This window comes from Chelonoidis abingdonii, chromosome 5, assembly GCF_003597395.2.
Source record: "Chelonoidis abingdonii isolate Lonesome George chromosome 5, CheloAbing_2.0, whole genome shotgun sequence".
Taxonomy (NCBI): domain Eukaryota; kingdom Metazoa; phylum Chordata; order Testudines; family Testudinidae; genus Chelonoidis; species Chelonoidis abingdonii.
The window spans coordinates 102,451,245-102,464,101 of record NC_133773.1 but is presented as its reverse complement, the minus strand read 5'-3'; the positions used below and the strand labels follow the sequence as shown (position 1 = coordinate 102,464,101).

The 12,857-nt window shown below is 41.4% G+C and overlaps 1 protein-coding gene across 2 annotated transcripts in view; it reads left to right on the top strand.

Moving 5' to 3' along the window:
* The window catches only part of NWD2 (NACHT and WD repeat domain containing 2), a 140,433-nt gene that overhangs the window by 70,349 nt on the left and 57,227 nt on the right, over positions 1–12,857 (top strand). The window contains exon 3 of one of the 2 annotated variants that reach the window (XM_032771718.1): positions 5,846–5,962. In XM_032771718.1, coding sequence (XP_032627609.1) covers positions 5,846–5,962 — 117 coding nt within the window. Of the gene's footprint in view, positions 1–5,845; positions 5,963–12,857 lie in introns of those variants that run through there. The other variant, XM_032771719.2, reaches the window with a different exon arrangement.

The following is a 12,857-nucleotide window of genomic DNA, read 5'->3' as shown; positions in this document are numbered from 1 at the left end:
CCCAGGCCCACCCTCACTCCACCCCTTCTTCGCCTCTTCCTTCCCTCACCCTGCTTCTTCCCACACATGCCCTACCTCTTTCCCACCCCTTCCCCCAAGCATGTCCCATCCCTGCTCCTCCCCTTCCCCAGCGCCTCCTGCATGCCATGGAACAGCTTTTCCAGAGCATGCAGGAGGCATTGGGAGGGAGGGAAGGAGGTGATCAATGGGGCCACCAGTGAGTGGGAGGCACTGGGCAGAGGAAGGGAGCTTGGCTGCCGGTGGGTGCTAAGCACTGGCTAATTTTTTTCCAAGGGTGCTCCAGCACTGGAGCACCCTTGGAGTCAGCACCTATGTCACTAAGATTTGCTTGCCAAAGTGTATTTACTAGTGCTAAGTGAACTGTAGCTGCAAAAGATTCATCATTTGTGTTGCAATAAATTGCCGAGAGAGATTGTGAAATCACTCCATCAGTGAGATTTTTAAGAGCAGATTAAAAAAACACCTGACAGGAATGGTCTAGAGCAGTGGTCCCCAACCTTTTTGTGACCAGTAGCACATTCACATTTTCAGAAGAGCGTGGCGGGCGCCAACAGTTTTTCAAGGCTTATTTTGTATTTGTATATTAAATAATACAAAAAAACATGTTTAATATTACATAATATATGAATCCATAGAGAAGAGAGAAGCCAATGAAAAGCCACAAGGACAGAGAACACCGGTGGCCACAGCCCTGGAGTACTCTGTGCCCAGCAGGCGCGGGGCCCCAGATTCTCTTCTCTGCTGGGCACTAGGTGGGCCCCACACCTTCTGAGGACCAAGAACACGAGCACCTGCATCCCCAGAGTTCTCTGTTCCCAGCAGGCGCGGGGCCGCGGCTTCTCTCCAGCTTAAGCCACGCACCTGCCAGGGACCGAGAACACCGGTACCTGCAGCCCCAGAGTTCTCTGTCCCTGGCAGGCATGGGGCTGCAGCTTCTCTCCCCTGCTGGGAACTAGGCAGGCCCTGCATCTGCCGGGAACAGAGAACACCGCGCCCGCAGCCTGAGGTCTCTGTCCCCGGCAGGTCCCCTGCTGGGCACAGGCGGGTGCACATAAATGCCCCGGTGGGTGCCATGGTGCCCGCAGGCACCATGTTGGGGACCACTGGTCTAGAGAATACTTAGTCCTGCCGTGACTGCAGGGGACTGGACTAGATGACCTCTCGAGGTCCCTTACAATTCTCTGATTTAATAATGTTGCCCTTAGCCTGAGAGGATAGACAATATTTGGGGCCTTACAGGGTTATTTCCATTAGTAGGAGAAATTAATGATAGAATCAGTTGGTTCTTTGATGCAATTCTGTTTATTTACAAAGACTATATATACAAAATCTTTTCCCCTGAATACAGAAGCAGGAAGCAGTTTCTTTGTTCAGAAATCTGTGCTCACTTTCCTGTCGGTCCTGTGTCTCAAGGAGTTCTGTTTCTGTTCCCTCTCAAGGCTATGCTGTCATCTGCTTCTCTGGCTGCTTTCTGCTCCCAAGCAATCAATTCTTCAGCCTCTGCATTTTCAGTCAGTCCCAGGGACTCCCTTCTTATTCTCCCTGAGTTAGTTCTTGTTCAGCCCTTTCCATGCTGGGCTGTGCCTTCAGCAATGGTTTCTGTTGTTTCAGCTGTCCCTGAACAAATGGACATTTAATTGTGCCTTCATTTAGCGTGAATGAAAGGTGGCTAGTGCATCCATGAGCTTCAGCAATATAATGTGATTGCCTGAAAACTTGCTGGCCCCCAACAACATCCTCTAGTCTAGCACAACAGTAATAATGTATTTCCACATGTTAGTATTGGGAGATCCTAAACCTCACTTTTGAGCAGAAAGGAAAGATTATTCACCAGTAACTGTAGTTCTTTAAGAGTGCTGCCTCTGCATTAATACATGCCCCAACCCCATTCATGTCTTCTTCAGCATTCTACCATCATCAGGCTCTGAGGGACTGAGTCAGGTGGGCCCCAACTACCCTTTTAGAACCATTGCTCCGAGCGTTCATTTCCAGCATCCTAGTGAGCCTGCTTTTGAGAAAGTACCTGAAGCTCCAATAAAAATAAAGCTCATTTATGCCGGAGACAGAACATACTCAGGGGCCAGCCCAAGACTGTGGAATAAACGCCCTGGCAGCTAAAGACCATCACAAACCTCAGCCCCTTCTAGTGTAAGTGCAAGATGCATTTCTTTGACCTTGCCTTTTCTAACATAAACAAATAACGTGTGAGTATATAATATATTTTATTGGATCAACTTCTGTTGGTGAAAGAGACAAGCTTTTGAGCTTACAGATCTCTTCTTCAGATCTGAAAAAGGTACTCAGGTCTGGTCTAAACTACAGACTTCTATTGGTATAACTACGTCACTCAGGGGTGTGGATTTTTCACACTCTTGAGCGATGTACTTATACCTACCTAACCCCCCGTCTACACAGCGTTATGTCAGCAAGAGAGCTTCTCCCGCCAACCTAGCTGCCACCTCTCAGGGAGGTGAATTAACTACACTGACGAGAGAGCACTCTCCCATTGGCTTGGAGCGTCTTCATGAAAGCACTACAATAGCACAGCTGCATCGGTGCAGCTACAACCATGCAGTGTTTTAAGGGTAGACTTGCCCACAGAGTGTCACAGCTAAAAACAAGGTGGAACACATTGTTTAGCATAAGAAGTTAACACATACTGTAAGAGACCTTTCAAGGTGAAGTGCCCAGTTAACATCTCTGGAGTCATAGAACAAAGAAGCGGGGAGAGGGGGGAAGTTAGTGGGTTACAGATTGTTGTAATGAGCCATAAATCCAGTGGCTTTCTTAAGTCCATGATTTTTAGTGTCTGGCAAAGTTATGAATTTAAGCTTCCAGGCTCGTCTTTTGAAGGTGTTATGCAGGTTTCCTTTGAGGATGAGGACTGAGAGGTCAGATATAGAACGATCACTTTTTGAGAAGTGTTCATCCACTGGGGATATGATTTTTTTTTTGTCTTTTATCACTTTTTTGTGCGAGTTTATTCAAGAGCCTAGCGATTCTCATTTCACTCACACAGTTGTTGTTGGGGCATTTAGTGCATTGGAGGATGGGCATTACATGCTGTGATAGCTGTGTTCAGGGGCGTATTGACCACCATACCAATAGAGAGATGTCTGTAAGTTTTGCATCAGTTGTTACGGCGGAGTCTGTTGCTGCTTTGAGTTGGTGTGTCCTGGCCTGTGGGGTGCTTGCTTCTGATGATAAGCTTGGCAAAGTTGGGGGTTGTTTGAAGGCAGAAGGGGGGCAGGGTTGGGAAAGATTTCTTTCAGGATGGGGTCCCCATCAAATATGGATTATAATTGTTTAATGATACCCTGTATGGGTTCCAGTATGGGGTGTTAGGTAACAACTAGATATGTGCAGTTGGATCAGATTTTTTTTCGATATTGAAGCAGATTCTTTCAGGGTATTTGGGTAGCCCATTCCATGATGCCATCTAGTTCTGAGACCAACATGACTACAACAACACTGAACAATAACACACACACTACAAAATAAAACACTGCCAACTACACACACTTTTCTACCCGGGGAGAGGAGGAGAGAACAAATGTGACAGATGTTAGTCCCATTGCTCAGTGCATTAATGGAAGGTGCTCAGATACTACAGTGATGAGCACAGAATAAGAACCTGACAAGAACAGAAAGTCAGTGGCACCAAGTATTAACCCCACAAGAAAAAAAATGTGAAAATGTAGAATTCCTTGTCAGTCATCTTTCTTTTTTGTCCGTAAAGAGAGAAGTTATGACTTAGAAAACACCCAAGGAGAAGTCTTTTGAGAAATCTGACATTTTTGCTTAGTCCCATTTCTGGAAATAATCACATTTGAATAAATCAGAATGTATTTACCGTGTGTACAAGGCACAAAATTTGATTCATAAAGTAAGAAGACAACAATAAAATCATTTAAACATAAGATACTAGTTTTTTTTGTCTATTCTGAAATTTTGCTGGGTGATTTTGTTATTAGAAAGATACCTTCTGACCTTTCATAACACATAGAGGAGAGGCACACAGCATGCTAGATAGTCAGCCTTGACACAGTGTTCTCTCTTCTGTCCTAGCTCAAGTTCTCTGACTTCTGACTGGTCAGTTAGAGTAAAAATTTCCTTTGATTCCTGAGAAAATTCTTGAGTGACAAGTTCATCCGGCTGCAAATTCAAATATCTATGGAGTTGAGAATATATGACTGAATTAGTTAATTTCTGTCTTATGCAATTCTAATATTCAGGCATCTGATGAAAACAACACAGAGTTCAAAAACAAATCCATAGATAAATAATGGGAAGGAGAAAGAAATATGGAGAAAAGAAATATTTTCACTTGTAAATAGAAGAAGATCAATGAAGCAGAGAGATGCAGGAAGGCTTAGATGGCAAGAGCTGCAAAGAAGTAGTTTCTTGCTCTAACAGGTGTTTGGGACATAGACTAATTTTATACATTTTTACTTTACATAAACTTTCTGACATTATTCTCTTTTGTTCCACTTTATAATGCACTTCATGCTTTGGGCTGTTTCACCACATGTGGTCTCTTACTTCCAGCATGTAGTGCCTGTGGTCCCAATCCTGCAAACAGTTACACATGTGCTTAACTTTACTATGAATACTCATGGCAGTAAAGCGTGTACATAACTGTTTGAAGGATTGGGTCTTATAACACATCAGTCATTGTTATCAGAACCTTCCTAAGATTTACCTGTTTACAAGTGGGTTAACTTGACTAATGCATCAACCGTATACATTTTAGATGGTAAGTTCTTCAGTCCAGACTCTCTTACTACTGTGTTCAGACTGTATTAAGCACAGTATGGTTCCATCTTGATTGAGGCGTCTAGGTGCTATTACAATACAAATAAATATGTAAATTAAATAATGAAGATATGTCCCAATACTGTTTTTAATTATGCAGTAATGACTTCTTTATAATAGTATCACATGGTTTTATTGAAAACTGCTAGTAGCATAAATAAGCAAATTGCAGCAGGATATATCATCAATTTATTTTTTAAAAAACCTGAGACAGATAAAGGACTCTGTTCCTTTAAATAAAGTGTCCTGCAATAATGAAACTTCCATCCATTAACAGTTAAAATATGTAGCGAAACCACGCTTCATCACGAAATCTCTTTAAATAAATGTAGCAACCTCAACCAGCTTCTTCTATGCATTTGCTTGCATCTTATTAACATTATAAAACTGAATCTATAGCAACAGATGAAAGTCTGAACAGCAAGCCATCTGCTATTATAAATTCATGCATTTTTTGCTTCCAGAGCAACAAAACATTAGGGAACAAAGGAAGAGTGATATTACAGTATCTGATCCAGTCCTGTCTTTTTTGTTCATTTTAGCACAGGATAGTTTGATCTCTGAGGGGGTCAAAAAGTCATTGGGTGAAATCTGAGCTGTGTTGAAGTCAATTGCAAGACTCTGACTTCATAGGGGCCAGGATTTTGACCAGAGTCTTGTAATTATTATTCATTTATTATTTGCATTACAATAGCAGCTAGAATCCCCATCTGAGATCAGGACATCAGTGTGCTAGGTGCTGTACAAACATATAGTAAGAGGCAGTCCCTGCCCCAAAGAATTTACAGTCTAAATAGAGAAGACAGTGGGAGGGGAAACAGAGAGGTAAGTTGACTTGCCTGCATCACAGAGCTGGTCCATGTTAGGACTGGGAATAGCACCCAGTTCGGCCAACTGCGCTACCCACTGACCCACATTAACTCTTAATTGAGATCTTGTTCATCTTGTTATGTAGGAGAAGCTTAAACTAATGAATAAAACTAACAGTGTGTTATACATTGATTTCCAGGTCATAGATTTATACTGGGGAGTAGAAACAGAAGAGTGGGACAGTCCTGAGCTCCAGAAGACTCGTATGAAGCTGTTAGAAGATTGCTTGAAAACTTCTACAGGTCCATGTTTTGTTGTGGGTATACAAATAATGCTTTACATTAAAACAAAAATGTGTTGATAGCTATCCTAGCATCTGTAGTGCAGTTAAAGGCTTTTTCTTAGACAAATGTATTTTCTCCTTTACTTCTAAAATATTCCTTGTATACTTCTTACTATACATTTAAAATATCAGACTTGAGATTTCCCAGATGATGCTTCAAATTGTCAATGGTAAAGGAGGACTGGCCCTTCACAGCCAGCCCATTTTGGGGGGGGTTGGTGCCCCCACTTGGAGGGCACTATGACTGCTGACCAATGGCAGCACTCCTTGGTTAGGGAATTAATTCCAAGTACTTCTCCCAAGTTCTGGTATTGGCAGGCCAACAAGGGCTTGCCTATAAAAGAACAGCAGCAGGCAGAGGTTATCCTTTTCAATCCATTCTCTGCTGGTGCGCCTGGCAGACCAAAGAAATGTAGGATGCTATTTCGATCTGAACATCAAAATGGGGGATGGTCAGTGACAGCCTGTGAAGGCTGTAGCTATTCTCTCTCTCTCACACGCACGCAAAACACCCATAGTTCACTGCTGCCAGGACAGATTGATTTTAGAAGGTACTTCAAGGGTCAATAACATTGTAGACATGTGGCAAAAAAATTCCTGTGTTCATCCTCACTGGCCCTCCCATCAACTTTTGTAAAAGTGGCATACATTCTCCTATATAATAGGAGTAGATATTTGTTAATGTCGTTGCTAGTATCTTACCTGAAGCTCAAGAAAAGGTCTCCTGCCATAGAATCATAGAAATGTAGGGCTGGAAGGGACTTTGAGAAGTCATCAAGTCCAGCCCCCTGCACTTAGGCCATCCCTGACAAGGTTTGTCTAACCTGTTCTTAAAAATCTCCAATGATGAGAATTCCACAACCTCCTTTGGAAGCCTATTCCGGAACTTATGATTAGAACGTTTTTCCTAATATCTAACCTAAATCTTTTAAGCCCATTACTTCTTGCCCTACTTTCAATGGACATGGAGAATAATTGATCACTGTCTTCTTTATGGCAGCCCTTAACATATTTGAACACTATCAGGTTCTCTCCTCACTCTTCTTTTCTCAAGACTAAACATGCCCAATTTATTTTAACCTTTCCTCATAGGTCAGGTTTTCTAAACCTTTTATCTTTTTTTATTGCTTTCCTTTGGACTTGCTCAGTTTATCCACATCTTTTCTAAAGTGTGGTGCTCAGAATTGAACACAGTACTCCAGCTGAGGCTTCACCAGTGCTGAGTACAGCAATTACCTCTTTTTTCTTTGTCATAAACAGATGGTAAAGGGTTAATGTCTCTTTTACCTGTATAGGGTTAAAAAGCTCAGTAAACCTGGCTGACACCTGACCAGAGGACCAATAGGGGGACAAGATACTTTCAAATCTTGGTGGAGGGAAGTCTTTGTGCTTTTTGTTTTGTTCGTTGGACTAAGAGGGACAGTTCACCAGGCTCTCCAAATCTTCTGAATCAGTCTTTCATGTTTCCAAATTGTAAGTTAATAGTAGGAAGGCGGATTTAGTCTTCATTTTTGTTTCTCACTTAAATGTCTGTTTTTGCTGAAACGGTTTTTACCTTGTTTGCTGTACTTAACCTGAGGCTAAGGGGGTTTCCTCTGCATTTTCCATCCTGATTTTACAGAGATAATTTTTACCTTTTCTTTCTTTAATTAAAAGCTTTCTTTTTAAGAACCTGGTTGATTTTTCCTTATTTTAAGATCCAAGGGATTGGGTCTGAACTCACCAGGGATTGGTGGGGGGAAAGGAGGGGGATGATTAATTTCTCCTTGTTTTAAGATCCAAGGGATTTGGATCTGTGTTCCCCAGGGAAGGTTTTGGGGGAACAGAAAGTGTGCCAGACACTAAATTCTGCTGGTGGCAGTGTACCAGATCTAAGCTAGTAATTAAGCTTAGAAGTGTTCATGCAGGTCCCCACTTTTTGTATTCTAAAGTTCAAACTGGGGAAAGAAACCTTGACATTCTTACATATGACATTCCTGCTAATACACCCCAGAATGATATTAGCCTTTTTCACAACTACAGAAACACTGTTGACTCTTATTCAAATTGTGATCCACTATAACCTGCAGATTCTTTTTGGTACCACTACTTCCTATCCAGTTATTCCCCATTTTGTAGTTGTGCATTTGATTATTTTTTTCCTTCCAAAGTGTAATGCTTTGTACCTGGCATTACTGAATTTCATCTTGTATTAATTTCAGACAGGTTTTCTAATTTATCAAGGTTATTTTGAATTCTAATCCTGTTCTCCAAAGTGCTTGCAACCCCACCCAGCCTGGTGTCATGTGCAGATTTCATAAGCATACTTTCCACAGCATTATCTAAGTCATTATCAAAAATATTGACTAGTACCAGACTCAGGACTGACCTCAGCAGATACACCCTTCAGGTTTGATAGCTTGATAACTGCTCTTTGAGTATCGTCTTTCAACCAATTGTGCGCCCATTTTATAGTAGTTTAATCTAGACAACATTTCCCTAGTTTGCTTATGAGAATGTTAAGTGGGACTGTTTTTAAAGCCTTACTAAAATCAAGATATATAATGTCTTCTGCTTCACTCATATCCACTAAGCCAGTAACCCTGTCAAAAGAAGAAAATTAGGTTGGTTTGGCATGATTTGTTCTTGACTAACCCATGATGGCTATTTCATATAATCCTATTATCCTCTAGGTAGTTACAAATTTATTGTTTAATAATTTGTTCAAGTATGTTTCCAGGTATCAAAGTTAGGCTGACTGGTCTATAATTACCCAGGGTTATCTTTGTTTCCCCTCGTTAGAAATAGCTACAATGTTTGCCATCACAATATCTTCAATTCTGAATTTATGGCACCAAGTCAAATATTAATTTGAGCTCAGGTATCAGAGGGGTAGCCGTGTTAGTCTGGATCTGTAGAAAGCAACAAAGAGTACTGTGGCACCTTATAGACTAACATAAAATGTATTTGTTAGTCTATAAAGTGCCATAGGACTCTGTTGTTTAATTTGAACTCAGTAACTAAAAGACACTAGGAGTAGACTGCATCAGTTAAATTCTGCAAAATAGGAATCCTCTTTTTGCAGTGACGCATATGCGCTAAATGTTGCTGGCAGTGGTGTTATATTCATTATATGGTGCAGAATAGGCTTGTAAGTTTTATTTCCCTTTCCCTTAGAAAAATTTGTGCCTTGCTTTAATGAGCACATAGGTAAAAAATATTGAAAAATATTTTTGGCACATCAGTATGTGGCATATAGAATGTATTAATCTTGCATATTTATTCTGGACAAAAGTTATCGTTCTTCTGCCAACTTTTTAAATAAGGTGTTCCTTTTAACACTTTCTGGGTAGATTAAGGTAACCACTGAGGTTGGATATACAGTGGCAGAACCAGAAATCAGGACGCCTCTACCTTGATATAATGCTGTCCTTGGGAGCCAAAAAATCTTACCGCATTATAGGTGAAACTGCATTATACTGAACTTGCTTTGATCCGCCGGAGTGCTGCTTTACCACGTTATATCCGAATTTGTGTTATATCAGGTCGCGTTATATCGGGGTAGTGGTGTATTTGAACAATTTAGACTAAAGCATCATAAGTTAGCACTGATATCTGAAACACAAAGCATTTTGGGAGGCAAGTGGATTTGTTTTGTTTGTGTGTGAAGTATGTATGGGGTGGGATTCTTTGTAAGTAAGGTGAGCAAGGCTGTTTCACTGGAGATGTATACTGCCTGGAAGGAATTTTTAGTCAGACTGTTGTTTGTTGGGATTTTTTTGTTTTGTTATTTTTTGTTAACACCTATCTAACTTCAGTAAATAATAAACACCTGGGAACATAGTCTTTATTAAGGATTCTGCACCCTGCTCTTTGGTTAGGGAATGTCAACACCTGAGACACCAGGTAATCCCTTTGAGTCCTCTACTCATGACATTCCACCTATTTCTAACTAAAATTAAATTAAAAAAATGTTTCTTTGGAAAACACCTTCCAGCCCTTCATTTTGCAATAAAAAGGCACATTAAGTTTCACAGACCCCATAAAAAGAAAGCTTAAGCAGGTCATCTGTAAAGGATGTGAGAGTTTGTTGTGAGTGTAATGAGAGAACAATAAAATCAGTGGCAGCAGCCAGCATATCCAACTTCTACAGTTAATAAGCTATGTCCTCAACTGTACCAGAGTAGTATTCAGGACATGTCAGCGAATGAAGACCGACACGGGGACAGATTTTAAGTGTCAGGATGCAACATTATTAAACTTAACCAAAGGAGGGGTGCTACCTGTCCTGTCAACCAGACTCTTGCATACCAGGCATTTTAGGTGGTTCCAGTGCAGCGTTACAAGGCTCCTACTACATAGCCCATAACTCAGGGTAGACTGTCCTCAGCTTACCCCTTAGATTCAACTCTCTCATCTGAATCCTTTCACTCACAGCCACACACCCTGCGAGGTGGACAGAAAGTACTGAAATGTGACAGGGGGAGGAACTTGGCCTGTACATGCCACAAGGTCTCCCCCTATCCCCTGGGCATAAAGCCCACCAGCAAAATCCCAGGTCTTTTACTTCTGAGAACAATCTCTGCCTTTTAACCACACTGGAAATTGGCTGCAATTTGCAACAAACCAACGTCCCTACCAAGTACTGCCACTGATTACTAAATCTTATTCCTATTTAACCTAACTGTGCCTCCCGACTGCTGCGAGGAAGGCAAAAAATCCACCAGGGCTCTACCAATTTGGCCCCAGCAAGGGACCAGTCAGCTCCCCTCCTACTCCAGCTGGCCAATGGGCAGAGTAGTAGGGGTCACCCTTGCATTCCCCCAGTGTCTGCTCTCCCCCCTACTTCTATAGGGGCTGTTCCAGTCACGGCCTATCCCATAAAGTTTGCCACCTGTTGAGGCATCTGGATGGCAATAGCAGAAGAGGCGGGTGCAAAATTGGTTTCCAAAACTCTTTTAAGGTGTCCTCAGCTTGGGGCTGTTTGATGTTTTCCTAGACTTAAAAAAAGTATATAAGACCGGGATTAATCTGTCCACTGACTGCTTGCCATTGCAAGGAGCCATTCTGGCCACCAAGGATCAACATGGCAAGAAAGAATTTTGACCATGCTTCATTTTTTTCTTTTTTTACCATGTCCCCTACACTGGGTTCAAGAGGGAGATGATGGAGAAGCTGCAACCCAAATATTCCCCCTGCCCCTCCAATTCCAGGGGAATCTTCAGAGAGTCACTTAAGATGGCTTTAAGTCTGATTAGTGCTGCAGGAGCCATGCAAAATCGATTAAATGGAGCTGAGTATCCAGCCCAGTATCCTTGCTCTTAAATCTACAGAACTGGTTTTTTAAAAAAATTTACAAATGTCTCTTTTCACTTTCCTTGTTAGAGAAGTGTCTGGAGATGTGATGATATTGTGGAATTACTACAGCAAGTTGTTAACAATAAGCAGCAATTGCTTATCAAGCAGAACCCAGGTCATTAAGAGAAGACATGCAGGCCCAGACCCTCAAAGATATTGAGAAGCTGGTTCCTACTGAAATCAATGGAAGTTCGGTGCCCAATTACCTTTGAAGATCTGTGCCTCAGTATTTTGCTGTCATTACTGGGATCTGCCAATTGATGTGAAATTCTGCTCAGTAGAAGCCAGAAAACCTCTGAAGATTAAAAGGAAAAAAATAAAGATCTTAGTATAAAAGCCAATTATCTTTCAAGATAAGTGTTTGCTAGTTTAAAAAAAAGACTATTTTTTGTTGTTATTTTTTCTCAGAATAGCAAACTGTTGTAGCTAGGTAGAGCTAGTTACATATGGGATAACAACCCAGCCTCATACTCACAACCTCCCAATAGCCCTTAGTCAATATAACTTTTTAAACAAGTATTTTGTTGGGTTTTTGCTATTGAAGAGATGTTTCAGACACTGTATTAAGGCTTCGCCTCCCTCCTGGCCCTGTCAGTTGGTTGCTATATTTTCTCCATCTGCACCCACCATTTGTATATCAGTTTTACTTCAGGGCCTCATCTTAGCAAAATCAGTAAAGTCTCCTACATCATGCTGATGTTTAATACAAAAGTCTCCCCTATGGGGTTTCATTTATTGTTATTAAACAAAATATATTCAGCTGTTCACGCTGTATCCAGGCTAATCAACCAGAGTTGGCTGAAGTTATTTTTAGTCAGAGAATGGCCTTCTTTCAAAAACAAAATTTGTTCAGTTTTTATGGGGGGAAAAAGTTGTGCATCTTTTCAATATTTTCCCAATTATTTATCAAAAACATTATTAAAACGTTTATCAAACTTTTCAATTACCAAACACTAGGTTTTTAGTAAATACAATTTCTATCACCATTCTGATGTTATCAGTAAAAATTCCTGCAACATTTGTGATTTTTTTTAAAGGGTTAATTTCAAACACTCTAAACAAGAACTATTTTGCAAAAACTAGGATTTTGTTTTTTAACCAGTTCTGTCTCCATGTCATTTTGCCCCTCTGGCACAGCTTCAGAGTCTTTTCAGCCCTTCCTGAGAGTTTCATAGTACTTTCCCCCTCACTGCAGGGGTGTTGCTTTCTCTTGTGTCAGGGGCCAAAACACAGTCCCTGCTTCATGGCTGTGTTGTCCTTTCAGTCCCTTGTCTTCAGGATTTTGCCATAGCCCTCCTCTTAAGGACTATGAATAGTTCCAGTCTCTCTTTGGCCCCCCTCAGGGCTTCTGATCACAGCTCCTTTCAGGTTCTTTCCTCTGGCCTTTACCAGGGGAGACCAAATAGCACCCAGGTGACATCTACTGGGAGTGACCGGGAATCATTCCTGTTCTGTTTTTAGCCAGGCGCCCCCCCGGGCTGGCCTTATCTCAGGCCAACATGTTAGATATTGAACCATTATCAAGCATTGG